At 46.8% G+C, this 20,135-nt stretch overlaps 1 protein-coding gene across 1 annotated transcript in view; it reads left to right on the top strand.

Moving 5' to 3' along the window:
• Positions 1-20,135, top strand: part of rdh5 (retinol dehydrogenase 5 (11-cis/9-cis)) — a 38,769-nt gene that overhangs the window by 10,066 nt on the left and 8,568 nt on the right. The window contains exon 2 of the mRNA XM_085972557.1: positions 19,019-19,349. Coding sequence (XP_085828683.1) covers positions 19,037-19,349 — 313 coding nt within the window. The 5' untranslated portion in view covers positions 19,019-19,036. The remainder of the gene's footprint in view (positions 1-19,018; positions 19,350-20,135) is intronic.

Below are 20,135 nucleotides of genomic sequence, written 5' to 3'. Positions count from 1 at the left end.
TCATTTCTATAGAACTTGCTGTGGCAGCTATTAGTACCCTTATAGACAAGGCAAAGTAGTAGTTCCACTAAACCTTGCTGGAAGTTGCAGGGAGAGTTAATATTTGGCTAATGTAACAGCCTAGTACCAATACTCTGCCATCTCACAATAGTGTGCTTTACAACACCTGGTTTAAACATTAATTGAGTACAGAGTGCCTTCAAAGCTCCCATCACACATACACTTCGGTAATGCAGTGGCGTAGAACATAGGACAGCACATGTAGTTCCTCACACGGTGAGTTCTTTATATTTCTTCCACATTTCAATAGCACTTTTGAATCTGCTCCTCTATCAAAGGGTATTGGAAATGGAGGTGCTAATTCTTCAACTGTAGCAGATTGATTTTTTTCCCACCCACTCTTCTCCCAGCTCCAAGCCACCATGGATGGCCCTCCCCTAGAACCCTTGGTAGGGAAGGTTTATTTGTCCACCCCACACATTTCTACATGACTGTTGTCACAGCTTCTCCTTGGTTGACTTGCCAGATAGACACTCCTCTCTCTCAAAACAACTCCGATGAGTTCTGGAGGAGAAGCCAGACTGCCAATGTCAATGACTGGCATCGGAACTCTATTGTCCCAGGCTGGAGTCATAAGAACATAAGAAATAGGAGCAGGAGTCGGCCATTTAGCCCTTTGAGCCTGCTCCGCCATTCAATAAGATCATGGCTGACCTTCTACATCAACTCCACCTTCCCGCACCATCCTCATATCCCTTAATTCTCTGAGTTCCCAAAAATCTATCGATCTCTGTCTTGAATATACTCAATGACTGAGCCTCCACAGCCCTCTGGGGTAGAGAATTCCAAAGATTCACCACCCTCTGAGTGAAGACATTTCTCCTCATCTCAGTCCTAAATGGCTGACCCCTTATTCTGAGACCGTGACCCCGAGCCTTTTAATCATTGGTGAAACTGAGAGCTTCAGGTTTATTTATTGCAATTCCTGCTGTTGCATCTACGTGAAATAGCAAGAAGTAATGATCAAGGTCTAAAACGATTCAAACTGAGTGCTTATAATATGAATGGATCAGCACGGTACCCAGATTTAGCTCATTCCTATTCATCAGTGATTACTGATTCAGTTATAATCCATTGATCCATCTTGGCTATCTTCTATTACTGGGCAACAGTGCTACTTGTGTCTGCCTTCTCATGGTCTATATTAATTGGGCCCTGGTTTGCAGGCGCTTCATAGTTCAATGCATGTGTTAGGATTTAACCAGATTAGCACTATGTTGCTAATCCTGCATGAAGAATGCCATTTTCACTGAGCAAGTGCTTGTGTAATAAGATTGAATAAAACACCTGGAAACTAGCCCAGGGTAATGCAGCAAACCCAAGGCAAGAGATGACGGTAGGGATCCGCATTAGAATAGGTTCAAGAATTGGATTTTGAAGTTGGAAGGTTGGAGATTTTGATTCTTTGGATCGGAACCTGAAGTTCCAAGCTCTAGGACAGCAAGAAAACCAGCCTTCTACACTCATTGTCAAGGTAGGCTGCCACCTTTTGCAAAGTCTCCAAACTGGACTATGGCAAGAGTTCCCAGCTGCAGTCTGTCTGTTCATGGCATACTTTTCAAAGAGGCTATAAATTCCCAATGCACAGACCGTTCAAATTTATGACAGCCACAGGTGGACTGGGATAGGCACAGGTGGAAACTGCATGGAGGCAGGTTTCCAATTGAGTCAATGCAGTCACCCAGCTCCCTCATACCTGGCTGCAAATGCAGAAGTTGTTTGCTGGTATCAGCAGCAAGGCAAGGATAACGGAGATAATTGTACTCACTTCTTGTGGACTCACCAACTCTGGCCCAAACCTAAGTTGGGAACTGCCACTCACCCTCTGAGAGGTACCATTTGAAGCACTTTATGCGGCCAGTGCCCTTTTGCACATACTCTCTTCCACTTTGCTTAAGCTGCAGTCAAGGAACGATAAACAGATGCTGGAAGTATCCAGACCGAGGTACTCCACTACTGTTTGGGGAGGAGGTGGGGGGCTCTCAGTGGGACCAACCGGGATGGATGCAAAGAGTAGCCCTGTTCTCCTATGAGCCATCCACCTAGTGGTCCTTCTCCTTCAAATAGTGCAGACACCATGGAATACTGAAAATGGAAAGCTTCGTGGCTGCTTCCTGGATAACAGTTCCTGATGTGCACAGTGATGCTTTGGTAGTATCCTGAACCATAGTAGGGTCTGGACTCTTTCTATTCATAGAACTCATTTGTTGATATAAGAGCCGTGATGCCTGACATGAATCAGTCATTCATGAAAGAAAGACTTATGAAATAATACTGAGTGGCCTGAGGGTGGCTCTGTCCAGGGAGAGTATAAATACTCGGGCACGGGCCCAGCTTGCACAGGACATTCTTAACAGGAACTAGTGAAGGACACAACTAGACCTCCATGTTGTAAAACAGTTGATTAAAGCTTTGTTTAACGCTTAGACCAAGTGCCTAGTAGTTTTCTTACGTCAATGCCTGTGGTGAGTATTCTTGTTTTATAAGAAGCATTGTAATTGGTTGCCTGTTTTCCTGCCTTGAGATATATGCTGTAAACTTATTGGTTAGTTGATTCCATGTGACCTGTGGTGGCCATCTTAAATTCAGTTCTCTACAGCTTGGTTGAGACTGGGTGCTTAACATGTACTGCTGGTTTTTTAAGGTTAATAAAGCCTAGCTTTTGAAAGGCAAGCTACTCTTTATTTCAATTTATTAACCTTTTGCTATAATGGAACAATACCTTCGACCGGAACGATTTAATGCTGACCCTAATTCTGCAGGAGTGGATGATCAATGGAAACATTGGTATCGTACATTTAAAAACTTTTTGGGCGTGTTGGATCAGCAATCTCTGAATAAGTTGGATATACTAATCAACTACATTGCTCTGGATGTGTATAAGTATATTTTGGACTGTGAAACTTATGAATTGGCTATTGCTACATTGGAATTTTTTTTTGTTAAACCCAAAAATGAGGTATTTGCACGTCACCTTTTATCTGCCCGTAGGCAGCAGGCAGGAGAATCCTTGGATGCTTATTTACAAGCACTCCAGCGCCTTGGTGCTAACTGTAATTATAAGGCCGTGTCTGCAGAAGAACATAAGGAAGAGTCGGTACGGGATGCATTTATTAATGGATTACTGTCTAGATCAATTCATCAGCGGATATTAGAAAATAAGACCTTGGATCTTAAGAGTGCTTTTGAGCAAGCCTCTACATTGGATTTGGCTCAGAGAAGTTCGGATTCTTATGCTCTTTTTGTTCGGCCTGCGACCGTGGTTTCGGCAGTTCCGGATGAAAGGGAGTCACGTGGATTTAATAGGAGTGGTTTACCAGATTCCGAAACAGTTTCTACTTCGGCAGCTGTTGCCTCTAGGATTCAGAAGTGTTATTTTTGCGGGAACGCCCGGCACCCCCGTCTGAAGTGCCCTGCCCGGGAGGCTGTGTGTAGTAAATGCGGCAAGGGAGGTCATTATGCACGTGTTTGCAAATCGGTTGCCTCCTCTGCGACCATTCAGCCTTTAGATAGGGCGTTTATTGCATCAGTTTCTGCCGCCTTTTCCCATGGCCTAAACAAAGCTATCGTTATGGCCCAAGTTAATGGGTTAGAAGTGAAGGCCCTTATAGATACGGGCAGTACTGAGAGCTTTATAAGTCTTCAGTTTGTGAGGGAGAAGCGTTTGAAAATTTCGCCTGCTTCCTATCAGGTGTGTATGGCTCAGACGACTCGCACCTCACAAGTAGCTGGTTGTTGCCTTGTGAAATTAATTCTCCTAGGTAATACGTATACTGATATACGCCTATCTGTTCTGCCTAATCTCTGTGCGGACATTTTGATTGGTCATGATGTGCTTCAATTACATGAGTCCCTCAGTCTTTCTTTCGGAGGAACTAAGCCACCTTTGTCTATTTGTGGATTAACTTCTTAATTCATTTCTCCATTATCACTTTTTTCCAATTTGATGCCGGACTGTAAGCCAATTGCTACCAAGTCAAGAAGGTATAGCAGTCAGGATAAAGAATTTATTAATTCTGAAGTTCAACGTCTTTTATCGGAAGGAATCATTGAACCTAGTTTTTCGCCCTGGCGGGCACAGGTAGTTGTCACCACTAATGAGAGACATAAGAAGTGAATGGTGATAGACTACCCTCAAACTATTAACAGGTATACTCAATTAGATGCGTACCCCCTGCCTAAGATTGATGAGCTTATCAATAAAGTATCTCAATATAAGGTTTTTAGCACTATTGACCTAAAGAGTGCTTATCATCAGATTCCTATCGCTAAGAGGGACAAACCATATATGGCCTTTGAAGCTGGCGGAAAGCTGTACCAGTTTTGCCGAGTACCATTCGGTGTTACTAACGGTGTCGCCTGTTTTCAACGGGCAATGGATGCTTTTATAAGTGATAACTCTCTCTCTGACACCTTCTCATATTTAGATGACATCACGGTGTGTGGCAAATCAAGGGTGGAGCACGATTTTAATCTAGAAAGATTCCTTCAAGTTGCGGAAAAAGTTGGCTTAACTTTCAATAAAGAGAAGTGTATCTTTTCGACCACTGAGGTAAATTTACTGGGGTATATTATCTCGGGAAACAAGATTAAACCAGATCCAGAACGGCTGCGACCACTGATTGAGTTACCTTGCCCTACTAATTCTAAGGCCTTGCAACGAGTTGTTGGACTGTTTTCTTATTATTCTAATTGGATTGCAAACTTCTCGCAGAAGATCCGGCCCCTTATTCGGGTTACGACATATCCTCTATCATGGGAGGCCAGGATGTGTTTTGATAATCTTAAAAAGGATATCCTTGGAGCAGTTGTGCATTCTATTGATGAGCAGGTTCCCTTTGTGATTGAGACGGACGCTTCTGATTTTGCAATTGGGGCTACCCTGAACCAAAATGGAAGACCTGTGGCCTTTTTCTCACGTACTCTGAGCAATAGTGAGCAGAGACATTCATCAATAGAGAAAGAGGCGTACGCAATAGTCGAAGCACTGCGTAAATGGAGACATTATTTATCTGGGCGACATTTTACGTTAGTAACTGACCAAAAATCTGTGTCCTTCATGTTTGATGTCAAACATTTCAGAAAGATTAAGAATGATAAAATAATGAGGTGGAGGATCGAGTTGGCATGCTATCATTTTGATATAGTCTATCGCCCGGGGAAGGATAATGTTGCTGCTGATGCGCTGTCGAGGGCTTATTGTTCTGTGCTTCACAGAGATACGCTTATTAATCTTCATAATGCTTTGTGTCATCCTGGTGTTACGAGGATGATACACTTCGTACGCAGTAAGAATTTGCCCTTTTCAGTTGAAGACGTCAAGCGGATGACTTCGTCATGCTCTGTCTGCGCCCGGTGTAAACCGAATTTCTTTAAGCCTCAACGAGCTCATCTTACAAAGGCTACTTCTCCCTTTGAACGCCTGAGCGTTGATTTTAAGGGGCCTCTTCCTTCAATGACTCAGAATCGATATATATTTACTGTTGTGGATGAGTTTTCAAGGTTCCCTTTTGCTTTTCCTTGTGCAGATGTATCAGCTGCTACAGTTATTAAATGTCTGACTCAACATTTTGTCATCTTTGGGATGCCTGCGTATATCCATTCGGATCAGGGAAGTTCTTTTATGTCTTCCCAGTTGAAGGAATACCTCCAGAGTCGGGGAATTTCTACTAGCAGAACTACCCCGTATAATCCCCAGGGTAATGGACAGTGCGAACGATACAATGGGGTGATCTGGAAGGCAGTTATGTTGGCTTTGACATCCCGGAACCTTAAGAATACACAGTGGGAAATGGTACTGCCTGATGCCCTGCATTCCATTAGATCATTGCTTTCAACGGCTACTAATGTGACTCCCCATGAAAGGCTCTTCAACTATCCGCGGAGATCCTCTACGGGATATTCGGTACCTTCATGGCTTACTATGCAGGGACCTGTGCTGCTCCGACGCCATGTTAGACTGTCAAAGTATGATCCTTTAGTGGAGGAGGTGGAGCTATTGGAGGCAAATTCCCAATATGCTCATATTCGATTCCAAGATGGGAAAGAAAGTACGGTTTCAGTTAAAGACTTAGCTCCTTGTGGTGGCCAGCCCTCTCCTGAGGACATTAACAATAGCCATAATTCAGATAATGTTGATGTCGTCACAGATACTACGAACATTTCCAATCCTATTGCAGACACTTACAATTCTCTCAGTCTGCCCCCGATGGATGTTCATGACCCTCCCAGTCTACCTTCTAATGGGACTTCCAATCCGGAAACCGTTGATAATCGGGATATTGATAGCCTCCCTGCAGAAGATATTTCTGTGTCTCCTGATGTGGGAGGGCAAGGAACTCCACCAAGGCTAAGAAGGTCGACACGAACAAGATATCCGGTCGATCGATTAAAAATGGACTTTTAAAATAATTAATAATTTAATGGTAAAATTTTAAAATTGTTGAAGGCATTATACATGTATTGCTCTAGTCATAAATAACTAATTGTAAACTGTAAAGGCTACCTAGGTTGAAGTATATTTTAAAAGGAGGGGTGAATGTGGTGATTATTCTTGTTTTATAAGAAGCATTGTAATTGGTTGCCTGTTTTCCTGCCTTGAGATATATGCTGTAAACTTATTGGTTAGTTGATTCCATGTGACCTGTGGTGGCCATCTTAAATTCAGTTCTCTACAGCTTGGTTGAGACTGGGTGCTTAACATGTACTGCTGGTTTTTTAAGGTTAATAAAGCCTAGCTTTTGAAAGGCAAGCTACTCTTTATTTCAATGCCCCAATAGGTGCCATCTACATTGCCCTGCACTTGGGGTAATCTTGCCACCCAGTGAAGTTCTGTGCTCTTTCCAACTGATGTCACCTTTCCACAAGAAACGTGATAATGGTGTTGCTCCTTGCAAACATGCCGATTGTTAGTTGTGTGCACAGTAGACTGACTGATGGGGCAGATATCTCCTGGAGTGGTTTTGAAGGATGCAGTGGCATGATGTGTTAACTTTCACATCTGTCAGGAGAGCTGTCTCTGTTCCAGATGTTGGTTGCAGGTTATCCTACAACAGAGGGTGTATCTATGGGGCAGCGACTCCTTGTGAAGAGGAGGTGATGATGGCAGGTCTCCTCTAATATGTCCAGGCAGCCTGTGTAAGCACTGGTCCCGGGGTAGCGATGGGTACAGACCAAATGCCTCGCGTGTCATTGCACCTGGACTTGTCGGCCCCTCATGAACCACTCTTTCCCCATTTAAATCATGCAATGTGTTTGGACTCCTTTAGAACTTCCCCATTTTGAACGGTGGGATTTGAATGCCACGAGCAGCAACCAAGAATAATAAAGAAAAGCGTTGGCCGGAAAAGAAAACCCAAAAAGCGCCAAAATTACACAGAATTTACATCACAGAAACAGGCCATTCAGCCCAACTCGTCTATGACAGACTACATAGTAAACCACACCCCCTGCCCAAAATAGACTTTTACCAACAACTAAAACTCCCATCTCCCTTTGAGAAGCCAGCCCCTTGTTGTCTAGTTTATATCGCTAGGGGGAAAAATTCGGTTGCTTTGAGCCTCCCATTAGCGGGAGCTAACGGGGGGCGCAAAGCAACTAGTGCCCGGGCGCGGGGCCGCCAACGCCTCCCGCGAAATTCCGCGGGAGGTTAGCGGCGGCGGTAACCATTAGCGCCCCGCGGTGCTGCGCCACCGGCGTTGACGTCATCGCTGTGCGTAGCGCCCCGCTCGCGCTTCGGCCGCGATCTTCAGGAGCGCCCCCTGACTTACCGCCGGACGCTATGTCTGACGGGGTCAGGGGGGCCTACCTGCGGCCGGGGCGGCGCAAATTAAAGGCGAGGTGCCGGGCGGCCATTTTTGTTGCTGGCCGCCTGCCAGCACCTGCCTCCGCTCCCGTCCCCTGCCTCCTCTGCAGCGCCCCCCCCTCCCCCCACCGCGGGGTGCCGGCTGCGCTCCGTGAGCCCGGCACTTCTCTTGAGTGCCGGGCTCTTTTGCCGGCACTCCGATCCCTGGTGGCCCAGCTGGGCCCCGGGTCGCGCTGTGCAAGGCCCCTCCCCTTTAAGAAGGGGAGGAAGGCTTGCAGTACCGCGGCGCGATATTCCCTCGCAGCGCCCCAAGAGGGAGGCGGGACACTTCCAGTAGCGCCCTCTTGGGGCGCTACCGATGAATTTCGGCCGCGGGTGCGCGGCGAAGTTAGCGCCCCAAAGGGGGCGCGACTCAATCTTTCCCCCTTAGAGTCTGAAACTGGTTCAGTAGTTACTCTATGCCAGAGATGTGGACACCAGAAGCAAGTATACATGTTGCCATAGACTTTCTGAGATACTACAGCTTGACCAGCAAAAACGTGTCTCCGTATCAGTATGCATATGCACATGTAGTGGACACTTTAAGGCATTCTTTTAGATTCCCAAGAGTCGACTAGTTATGTACTACTGGACAAACAGGGATGGAGGTGGGTCAGTCACTACGATGCTAGGGATTAAATGCCCATCAGTCTACCAGTGATCAGATGCATTCCATCATCCATTTGCCAGCGTCTAGATGCATGGCAATTACGAAGCTGTCAAGGATCAATTTCATATCCACCCAAGGCACTTACCCACAGTCCAAATGCTGGGGATCAGATGCATTCCCACCGTTCCACATGCTTGACTGACCATAACTAGTACAGGAAACTTTGTGATATCCAGCACCGACGGGACCGAGCTGTTGCCGATCTATCAAAACTGCTGGACATACCAGCGTTAATGTTGAAGCATACGGAGGTTTTCATCTCCGTATCTGACAACAAACACTGTTGCTTAGCAACAGCTTCTAAACAGTCGGCCCGTACCTTGGAAGCATCTCTGTAGCTTAGCAACAGCTTCAGAGAGACTTTCCAGAGACTGACTGTTGAAAAAAAAGCCACGAGAAGAAAAAAAGCCACGAGAAGAAAAAAACCTAACAAAACGGCTCCTGATTTCTGCCAGTAGATCAAAGTTTCCGGACATACAACCTCCGGATAAACCAAAGTTTCCTGTATTTTGTTTTGAAGCCTTGCGTTACTGTGATCTCAGTGGATCCAGGGCGCCTTGTGATTTCAAATCCCGAGTACAAAAAAAATGACAGATTTGTTTGCGAGCCCCATTAAACAAATCCCAATGCAACTTCAAGATTTTTCTACTTAGATTTAAGCCCTTACAATCCCATTAAAGTAACACATTGTTTTGAAGAAAGAATCCCTTTGAGGCTGCCCTCTTAAGTGAATTATAAAACAAGCTGCAGTCTGTGTATTTCCTGATGCTCACTGCAGCTCACAGAACAACTGAGCAGCTTCAAAGCTTCCCTCTAACCTGTTGTGTTCCTGTTCATTTTCATTTTGTCTGTGCTTTTGTTCCAATTAATTTCAGCTCATCGGGTCAGTGCTGGTGATTTCAATTGTTGAGCCATGGATCTCCCTAATGTTAGAGGAAGGGCACATGGTAAAACCAAGCCAAGGTGGCGAACTGGTCACGTACAAGGCCTATTCAGACTTGAGCAGAAATACTTCTACAGATTAAAAGACAACGGGGGAGAAATTGGGTATCGCCCCATTTGGGGCGCAATTATCGGCCGGGCGCAAAGTTTAGCGCCTGGCGCTAATTATCGCCTCCGACTGCAAACTTGGCTTCTATCGCCCCTGGAGGTGATTGCAGCGCTAAATCAGGCGCTACACAATTCTCTTAAGGCGCTAACGCTGAGGAGCAAGGCGCTACCTCAGAGCGCTGGCAAAGCCCATGTGATGTCAATCAGCAATGGAACACAGACACACTGGCGCCGGCCAGTTCTTAAAGGGGAGGGTCGATCTTGCTCTTCATCCACATCCTGCTCATTGCAGCCTTGAATCTCAGCCTGGAGAGACCTGTACATCAATTCTGCTGGAAAGAACAATGGAGAGGCCCAGGGAAAGAGCTCAGAGTGCAGCCCCCACAGTCTCTTCTAAATCGATGCAAGGAAGGTCAAATCAAAATGAACCTGCAAAGTGCTGCTCAGTACCCAAAACTCCTTCACACAGCGTTGAATCTCTCCAGAAGTCTCTCTCTCTCTCTCAGAATGCATGGTGCAAAAATGTCATTGACAAAAAAAGGCAGGAAGCGGTCGCCTTTAAATAGCGCTCCCCCAGTCCCTTCCTGACTGCAAAACGCTCCCCTCAACCTGTCATTGCTAGCGGCAGGCGGTAAGGCAGGGGGCGCCACTCAATTTCCGGCCTGGGGCGCTAACGGGGCGTTGCGCACTCGACTGACATCACAATCTGCCGGCGCAGGAGATCGTGGCGGAAGTGTTTAGTGCTGCTGCAAATTGTCTAGTTAATTTCATGCCCGGGCGCTAGTTGCTTTGCGCCCCATTAGCGCCCTCATAAGGCACGAACGGGAGGCGCAAACAACTGAGTTTTTCCCCCAACAACTCTCAAGAGAATAGGAATAGGTATTGTGCTTATCTTAAGGTTGCCATCAGCGTAGCCATAAGGTCAGTGAAAACGAAGGTTGTGGATAACTGCGGGAGCAATGGTAAAATCTGTTTTAGTTATGTTAGGAGTCAGTGGGCGATTAAAGGACTGCATAGAGCCACTAAAGCATTCCTCGGGGCAGAGTCAGATCGACTCCCAGAACATGGTGGAGGTTTGCATCAGTCTTTACTCCTGTAAACTGTGTTCAATGACCATTAATGCAGTGTGTAGTTGACACTGAAGTGGTTCATGTTAAAGTAGATGCAGATCTGACCTTGAGGAGAATAAGAGGTCTTAAATCAGATCGAGCTGCTTGCCGAGACAGCATTTTCCCAAGGTTGCTTAAAGAGATGGGAACTGTGCTAAGTGAACCCCTTGCTCATATATTCAATAGTTGCTGGAATCTAGAGATCATTCCTAGTGACTGGAGGGAAGCTGGTGTTGTATGATACTCAAAAAAGGCAATAAGTCAGAACCAGGAAATTATAGGCACATTAGCTTGACATTAGTTGGAGGAAAATTGCTCGGAGGGATTATTAAGGATGCCCTATATGACCACTGTGATGAAATATGTCATTCATCAGACTCTGTATTTAACTACATATATTGTATTGCCTGCTCCTGTGTTTTACCTTGTATTGTATATAGTGCACCGCCCCCTTTCTCCCCATTGGGTGTGTCGGCTCCGCCCATACCTGGCCCTACTTAAGACAAGCCCAGGCTTGTCTTGCAGCAGAACAGCAGAATGCTAGGTGAAGACACAGGCGTCTTTCTTTGCTAATAAAAGCCTAGTTTTATCCAGTTAACTTTGAGCCTTGAAGTTATTGAGGCGCATCAACCACCTTGACAGAGAAGGGGATAGTAGGGACAGGCAACATGGCTTCTGGAAAAGAAGGTCATGTCTTACTAATCTAGTTAAATTCTTTGAAGAGGTTACCAGGTTGATGGATGAAGGTAGCCCGGTAGACATTGTATGTTTAGACTTTCAAAAAGCTTTTGGTAAGGTCCCTCACAATAGGCTGCTATGTAAGATAGAGTCTGGTGGGATTGGAGGGCAGGTCCTGTATTGGATAGGGAATTGGTTGCATTCTCATAGACAGTGAGTTGTCATTAATTGTAGCAGCTCCATGTGGAGACCAGTTACTAATGGAGCCCCGTAGGGATCGGCATTAGGACCGTTACTCTTCACGATTTATATCAGTGATCTGGATGAAGGTGTTAGGGGTATTGTCCATGAGTTTGTGGATGACAAAAAGATCTGTGCTGGTTTCAGAACCCTTGATGAGAAGAAAAGATTACAATCTGATCTAGATGCGATGGAGAAATGGGCACATATTGGGCAAATGAAATTTAATGTTGATAAGTGTAGTGTGATGCATGTTGGTAGGGCTAATGCCAAGCATGTGTTTACCATGCCGGGTTCTGAATTGAAGCCTGTTGAAAAAGAAAGAGACCTGGATGTAATAGTGTACGAGTCTCTAAATGTCCACGACCAGTGCGGAGAGCCTCCGGCGAAAGTGAACAGGGCATTAGGATGTACAGGTAAAATACAAAGCGAAGAACACCGTAGTGACCCTGTACACAGCTTGGTTAGGCCCCATTTAGAATACCATGTCCAGTTCTGGCCCCTCACATGGTGGGAGATATAGAGGCCCTAGAAAAGGTTCAGAGGAGTGCTACGAGATTAACACCTAGTCTAAAAACTCTTAGCTATTTTGACAGCTGGGGCTTTTTACCCTAGAAAAGCATAGGCTTCGAATAGACTTGATTGAAGTATTTAAAATGATGAGGGGACATGTGGACAAATTATTTGAATTAGGTAAGTTTTTATTTCAATTAGATAAGTTTTTATCTGAATTAGTTAAGTTAAGGAGAACGAGGGGTCACGCATACAAGCTGTGTAAGCATAGAACTAGGTTAGATGTCGGGAGAATTTTCTTTTCTCAGAGGGTCATTGACCTTTGGAATAGGCTTATCCAGTTGATGCACATTCGCTGCAAACGTTCAAAAGGGAGCTGGACTATTTCTTGGAGTAGGCTGATTTTTTTAAAATTCGTTCATGAGATGTGGGTGTCGCTGGCGAGGCCAGCATTTATTGCCCATCCCTAATTGCCCTTGAGAAGGTGGTGGTGAGCCGCCTTCTTGAACCGCTGCAGTCCGTGTGGTGAAGATACTCCCACAGTGCTGTTAGGGAGGGAGTTCCAGGATTTTGACCCAGCGATGATGAAGGATAGGCAATATATTTCCAAGTCAGGATGGTGTGTGACTTGGAGGGGAACTTGGAGGTGGTGGTGTTCCCATGCGCCTGCTGCCCTTGTCCTTCTAGGTGGTAGAGGTCGCGGGTTTGGGAGGTGCTGCCGAAGAAGCCTTGGCGAGTTGCTGCAGTGCATCTTGTAGATGGTACACACTGCAGCCACGGTACGCCGGTGATGGAGGGAGTGAATGTTGAAGGTGGTGGATGAGGTGCCGATCAAGCGGGTTGCTTTGTCCTGGATGGTGTCGAGCTTCTTGAGTGTTGTTGGAGCTGCACTCATCCAGGCATCCTTACTTGTGCCTTGTAGATGGTGGGAAGGCTTTGGGGAGTCAGGAGGTGAGACACTTGCCACAGAATACCTAGTCTCTGACCTGCTCTTGTACATATTATTTACAGCACAGAAACAGGCCATTTGGCCCAACTGATCTATGCCGGTATTTATGCTCCACACGAGCCTCCTCCCACCTTTCTTCATCTCACCTTATCACCATATCCTTCTTTTCCTTTCTCCCTCATGTGTTTATCTGGCTTCCCCCTAAATGCAGCTGTGCTATTCACCTCGACCACTCCCTGTGGTAGCGAGTCCCACATTCAATGAGAGGATATAGGGCTTCTAGTCTGATTGGAAGATCTAAAGTGGGCTGAATGGTTCCCCTCATCTGTATCCGTCTTGTCTTTGTTTAATTAAGGTGCCACAGGTGGCTAATGTCTGTAAAACCGTGAGCCAGCACCTTCAGGAGAAAATTGGAGGCAAAACTTCTCTTTGCTATTTACAAATGTGATAACCTCAGATTAATACTCTCTTAAATTCAGGTCCAACTCCCCAGGACAAATGTGATCACTACAACAGTATATGCTAGGACCACAAAAGATATTTCTTCACTCAGAGGGTTGTGAACGATGTACCCTTTAAGCTGCGTGGCTGCGCAGCGCTCCAGGGGTCCCGTGCAGCCGGCGAGCCGGCTTCTAAATTGAAAGAAAACGCGTGTGCGCAGACTTTTGAATGGGCCACGCAGCCTGTTAAAGGGGCCGCGCGGCCCCCAAAAAATTACGGAGAACGTTGGTTGTGAATCTTTGGAATTCTCTACCCCAGAGGGCTGTGGAGGCTCAGTCGTTGAGTATATTCAAGGCTGAGATCGATAGATTGTTGGACACTAAGGGAATCGAGGGATATGGAGATAGTGCGGGAAGGTGGAGTTGAGGTCGAAGATCAGCCATGATCTTATTGAATGGCGGAGCAGGCTCGAAATGCCGAATGGCCGACTCCTGCTCCTATTTCTTATGTTCTTAAAAGGAAAGCTTTAGAACACCCTGAAAGCTTACCAGGGTCTTATAACCTATACGCAGAATTGGCCTGGTTCTGTAAATCATGGTAAGTTGAAAGTCAGCTGAGAATCTTGTGTAGAAGGAGATTAGCAAACCATGAACTAATTACCATCTCGTGAGTGACTCTCCCATGAAGGCAAACTCTGTACAGCTAAAAGCTGCAAACAATAAGACCATACACAGTACTGGAATATGAACACGAGAACCAGGCGTAACAGTTACTGTGAAGTGGTATTGAGCACCTTCTGATTCGAAATGGAAGAACAAAAGCTTGAAATAAAGGATCTCAGTTTTTAAATTTATTTTAAATAGTTTTATTTTTATTTTGACTAACTGCTATGAGATCACTGTTCCACACGTGAACCAGTTCTGGAGCATGTTTCTAGGTAGCTGTGTACAATCAGTTCCTGAACCTCCAATGAGCTTGGCTTGTACATTGTAGGTTTTGAAACTGGTGTCCGTGGACCCTAGGGGATCTGTGAGGTCGTCTGATTTCTGTCCGTTTGGGGATGGGATCTATTGTGCACCATGAGCACACTTTTCTGTATTTGTTCACTTAAACCAGCCATTGTTTCTGTTGCTCACTGTTTTCCTTTGGGTAGCTGACGCTGTCTTTCCATAAGTTAGAAGAAGGGACCCCCCGGAAGTGTGTCAAAATTTGCAGGGGGTTCCAGGGAATGGCCCAATATTTGCAGGGGGCTTTCAGTGTGAGAAGATTATCTAGATGTAAACCCTTTTTCAAGCAGCTTGATCAGTTCTCAACATGGAGAGGGTGATAACGATTTAAGAGCAGTAAGGGGTACTCTCGGCCTAGCACAGGATGACCTTCTGAAAGGTTTCTAATATTCCCAATTTTGGGAATGTTTCCTATGTTTAAAAGCCATGGTGTGGAGATGCCGGAGTTGGACTGGGGTGGACAAATGTAAGAAGTCACACAACACCAGGTTATAGTCCAACAGCTTTATTTGAAATCACAAGCTTTCGGAGCGCTGCTCCTTCTCCAGGTGAAGTGGAGAAATGCATAAAGACACAGCTTATATAGTCAGAGAATCATGTCAGATGTTTACAGGTAACCTTTCCAACTGCCATTTATCACACCTCGGCAGAGAGATAATCACAGCAGTCAAAGGTGTGAATGGTGTCCAAACAGGTCAGTCAGGGAAACATTACATCAAAGAACAATGAGATGGGGTCACAAGGGGTCAAACATTGCAGATGCTGGGGTCTGTATGAAAAACAAAAAAACAGACAAAAAACATTTTTTTTGGCTGGAAATCACAGCAGGTCCGGCCGCATCTGTGTAGAGAGAACAAGCCAATGTCGACTCGAGTCTGGATGACCCTGCATCAGGTGGGGTTACATGTAGCGTGACATGAACCCAAGATCTCGGTTGAGGCCGTCCTCATGGGTGCGGAACTTGGCTATCAGTTTCTGCTCGACGATTTTGCGTTGTCGTGTGTCTCGAAGGCCGCCTTGGAGAATGCTTACCCGAAGATCGGAGGCTGAATGTCCTTGACTGCTGAAGTGTTCCCCGACTGGGAGGGAACACTCCTGCCTGGTGATTGTTGCGCGGTGTCCGTTCATCCGTTGTCGCAGTGTCTGCATGGTCTCGCCGATGTACCATGCTCCGGGGCATCCTTTCCTGCAACGTATGAGGTAGACAACGTTGGCCGAGTCACATGAGTATGTACCATGTACCTGGTGGGTGGTGTCCTCACGTGTGATGATGGTATCTGTGTTGATGATCTGGCATGTCTTGCAGAGGTTGCTGTGGCAGGGTTGTGTGGTGTCGTGGTCGCTGTTCTCCTGAAAGCTGGGTAATTTGCTGCGAACGATGGTCTGTTTGAGGTTAGGCGGCTGTTTGAAAGCGAGTAGTGGAGGCGTGGGGATGGCCTTAGCGAGGTGTTCGCCGTCATCGATGACATGTTGAAGGCTGCGAAGAACATGGCGTAGTTTCTCCGCTCCGGGGAAGTACTGGACGACGAAGGGTACTCTGTTGGTTGTGTCCCATGTTTGTCTTCTGAGGAGGTCTATGCGATTTTTCGCTGTGGCCCGTCGGAACTGTCGATCGACGAGTCGAGCGTCATATCCCGTTCTTACAAGGGCGTCTTTCAGTGCCTGTAGGTGTCCATCGCGTTCCTCCTTGTCTGAGCAGATCCTGTGTATTCGCAGGGCTTGTCCATAGGGGATGGCTTCTTTAACGTGGTTAGGGTGGAAGCTGGAGAAGTGAAGCATCGTGAGGTTGTCCGTGGGCTTGCGGTAGAGTGAAGTGCTGAGGTGTCCGTCTTTGATGGAGATTCATGTGTCCAGGAATGAGACTGATTCTGAGGAGTAGTCCATGGTGAGTTTGATGGTGGGATGGAACTTGTTGATGTTATCGTGTAGTCTTTTCAGTGATTCTTCGCCGTGGGTCCATAGGAAGAAAATGTCGTCGATGTATCTGGTGTATAGCGTTGGTTGGAGATCCTGTGCAGCGAAGAAGTCTTTCTCGAACTTGTGCATGAAGATATTTGCGTATTGGGGTGCGAATTTGGTCCCCATGGCTGTTCCGTGTGTTTGGGTAAAGAACTGGTTGTCGAAGGTGAAGACATTGTGGTCAAGGATGAAGCGGATGAGTTGTAGGATGGCGTCTGGAGATTGGCTGTTGTTGGTGTTGAGTACTGAGGCTGTCGCAGCGATGCCGTCATCGTGGGGGATACTGGTGTAGAGTGCCGAGATGTCCATCGTGGCGAGGAGTGTTCCTGGTTCAACTGGTCCGTGGGTGCTGAGCTTCTGTAAGAAGTCTGTAGTGTCACGACAGAAGCTGGGGGTTCCCTGTACGATGGGTTTCAGGATGCCCTCGACATAGCCAGAGAGGTTCTCACACAGGGTTCCGTTGCCTGATGCGATAGGAGGTCCAGGTGTGTTGGCTTTGTGTATCTTTGGGAGGCAGTAGAAGTCTCCCACGCGGGGAGTACGTGGGATGAGAGCATGTAGGATGCTTTGAAGGTCTGGATCGAAGGTTTTGATCAGTCTGTTGAGTTGGCGGGTGTGTTCTTTGGTCGGATCTGCGGGTAACTGTCTGTAGTGTTCCTGGTTGTCCAGTTGTCGGTATACTTCTTTGCAATAGTCCGTTCTGTTCTGTATGACGATGGCACCTCCTTTGTCTGCTGGTTTGATGACGTTGTTGCGGTTGGTCTTGAGAGCGTGGATGGCGTTGCGTTGTGCTCGGGTGACATTCTGGACTGTCTTGTGAGTGCGGCTGATGAATCTGGCGTTGATGCATCTCCTGACAGCTTGAGCATACATGTCAAGCTTAGGGCAGCGACCCTCCGGAGGGGTCCAATTTGACTCTTTCTTCTTCGGTTGCTGCACTGCGGATCCCTCTGTCTGCTGTTCCGGAGGACACCACCCACCAGGTACATGGTACATACTCATGTGACTCGGCCAACGTTGTCTACCTCATACGTTGCAGGAAAGGATGCCCCGGAGCATGGTACATCGGCGAGACCATGCAGACACTGCGACAACGGATGAACGGACACCGCGCAACAATCACCAGGCAGGAGTGTTCCCTCCCAGTTGGGGAACACTTCAGCAGTCAAGGACATTCAGCCTCCGATCTTCGGGTAAGCATTCTCCAAGGTGGCCTTCGAGACACACGACAACACAAAATCGTCGAGCAGAAACTGATAGCCAAGTTCCGCACCCATGAGGACGGCCTCAACCGAGATCTTGGGTTCATGTCACGCTACATGTAACCCCGCCTGATGCAGGGTCATCCAGACTCGAGTCGACATTGGCTTGTTCTCTCTACACAGATGCGGCCGGACCTGCTGTGATTTCCAGCCAAAAAAAATGTTTTTTGTCTGTTTTTTTGTTTTTCATACAGACCCCAGCATCTGCAATATTTGACCCCTTGTGACCTCACCTCATTGTTCTTTGATGTAATGTTTCCCTGACTGACCTGTTTGGACACCATTCACACCTTTGACTGCTGTGATTATCTCTCTGCCGAGGTGTGATAAATGGCAGTTGGAAAGGTTACCTGTAAACATCTGACATGATTCTCTGACTATATAAGCTGTGTCTTTATGCATTTCTCCACTTCACCTGGAGAAGGAGCAGCGCTCCGAAAGCTTGTGATTTCAAATAAAGCTGTTGGACTATAACCTGGTGTTGTGTGACTTCTTACATATGTTTAAAAGGGCATGTGTGTGATCAATCCTCAGTTCATATCTCCATGTCCAAAAGTACCTCACTAGTGAGGTGTCCAGACAACTGATTGGACACTCTATCTTGTAACATTCTCTTTTATAATCCAGATTGTGACCTTTGCTGTTTTATTTTTTTCCCAACAAACCAAACATGACCTTTGTAGGGTAGGACTTCATCTGCAGGTGATACTTAGGTGGGTGGGGACAGGGATCCATTATACAGATCCCCATCCATTTTTCTGCCCACTTGATTTTTGCCATCACTTTCACCGTATGCTGGATACACCCGCCCAAATCTGGCCAGGTGCCTTTCAGCAAGGCAGTAATGTCATGCATCCCGTTTCCTGCCATTCCTGCCTCATTCACAGTAAATGTTTTTTTTCTACTACTGACTACTGCTTGCCATCTATCTTTGAATTAGATTTAAGTTTTGTACAGTGCATTCATGGAAGATGCTGATGATTTCTCTTGCCTTACCTGCACTGGTCAGATCATTCAACTTTTTGTGGCAGACTAGGAATCAAACTTGGGACCTTGCTAGTCTGTATGACTCAGTTCTACATTGGGTAGTGTATTTACCAATCAATCCATCAGGCCACCTTCCGCTCATTACATATTGTGCTAATTCAAGTCAAAGGAGAACGATAACTTGTGTGATTTCATATTGTGAACCAGTTATGACTTTCTCGGATTCAAATGTTCTGTCTCTTCCTCTCAGGTACTTCAGACAGACCTCATGTGGGTGTATCTCCTCGCTGCTGTTTTTCTGCTTGCCATTGGCTGGTTTATCAGGGACCGTCAGAAGATCCGAGATGTCAAAGACAAGTATGTCCTTATCACTGGGTGTGACACGGGCTTTGGCAACCTCCTGGCAAAGCGCCTGGACCGGCAAGGATTCCGTGTCCTTGCTGGCTGCCTGACACAAAAAGGAGTGGACACCCTGCAGAGGAGCAACTCATCCATCCTGAAAGCTGTCTTGCTCGATGTGACTGATTACAGCAGTGTACAGAAAGCAGCGGACTGGGTCAAGGCAGAGGTGGGAGAGAAAGGTAACTGTGAGCCTGATCTGGTGATCCTAGATTAACATTCAAGGAAAAGTCTTGGGCCTAGAAATTCAGTTGCGTTCGCCAGCCGTTAGCGCCATAAGAGGAGTAGATTTCGAGCGCTAGGCACTTTGCGCCCGGGCGCAGAGCGATCTGCGCCTACGCCCAACTTCAGTTGACATTTTGCGCCGGCGCAAAGTGTTTGCGCGCGCTCAGCTGCGCGCGCACCTTATGACATCATTTCGTCGTGCAACGCCGTTTGTGCGCCCCAAACCGGAACTTCAGTGGCGCCCGCCCAATGTGGGCGTGGCGCTGTTAAGAACTGTGAAGTGGAACGCAGCAGAGGCCCTGCGGGCCTCGGGGAGCGCTAATTAAAGGGCACTTAGACTGAGGTATAAAGGCCAGCCATTTTGCTGCAATGACTTTAGTGCTTTGGATTTCTGGACAGAGACCAAGGAACAGACCTTACTGATTTGGGACAACATAGGAGAGGTATTTTTGGCTTCTGGCCAGAGCTTGGAAATTTGACTCATTGTGATTTGACTGTTTGCAAGTATATTATGGGGGCTGCATGGGGTTCCAACCCTCAGTTCCAGCATTATGTGCGAAGGGCTCGCAGACGCTGTGTGAGAGGGGCAGCCATGCCTAGACGCAGAGGGGCCATCAGGCGTCGGCAACGTAGGCCTTACCCACTCAGGGAATACCGGCAGCAGGTGTCCTATCTCACCATGACTGCCGCGCATTGTGTTAAGAGGCTGCGCTTCAGAAGGGAGGTGGTTGCAGAGATCTGCC

Source organism: Somniosus microcephalus, chromosome 33 (assembly GCF_052327205.1).
Source record: "Somniosus microcephalus isolate GS21.2 chromosome 33, FLI_Smic_1.0, whole genome shotgun sequence".
NCBI lineage: Eukaryota > Metazoa > Chordata > Chondrichthyes > Squaliformes > Somniosidae > Somniosus > Somniosus microcephalus.
This window is presented reverse-complemented; position numbering and strand designations above follow the sequence as displayed.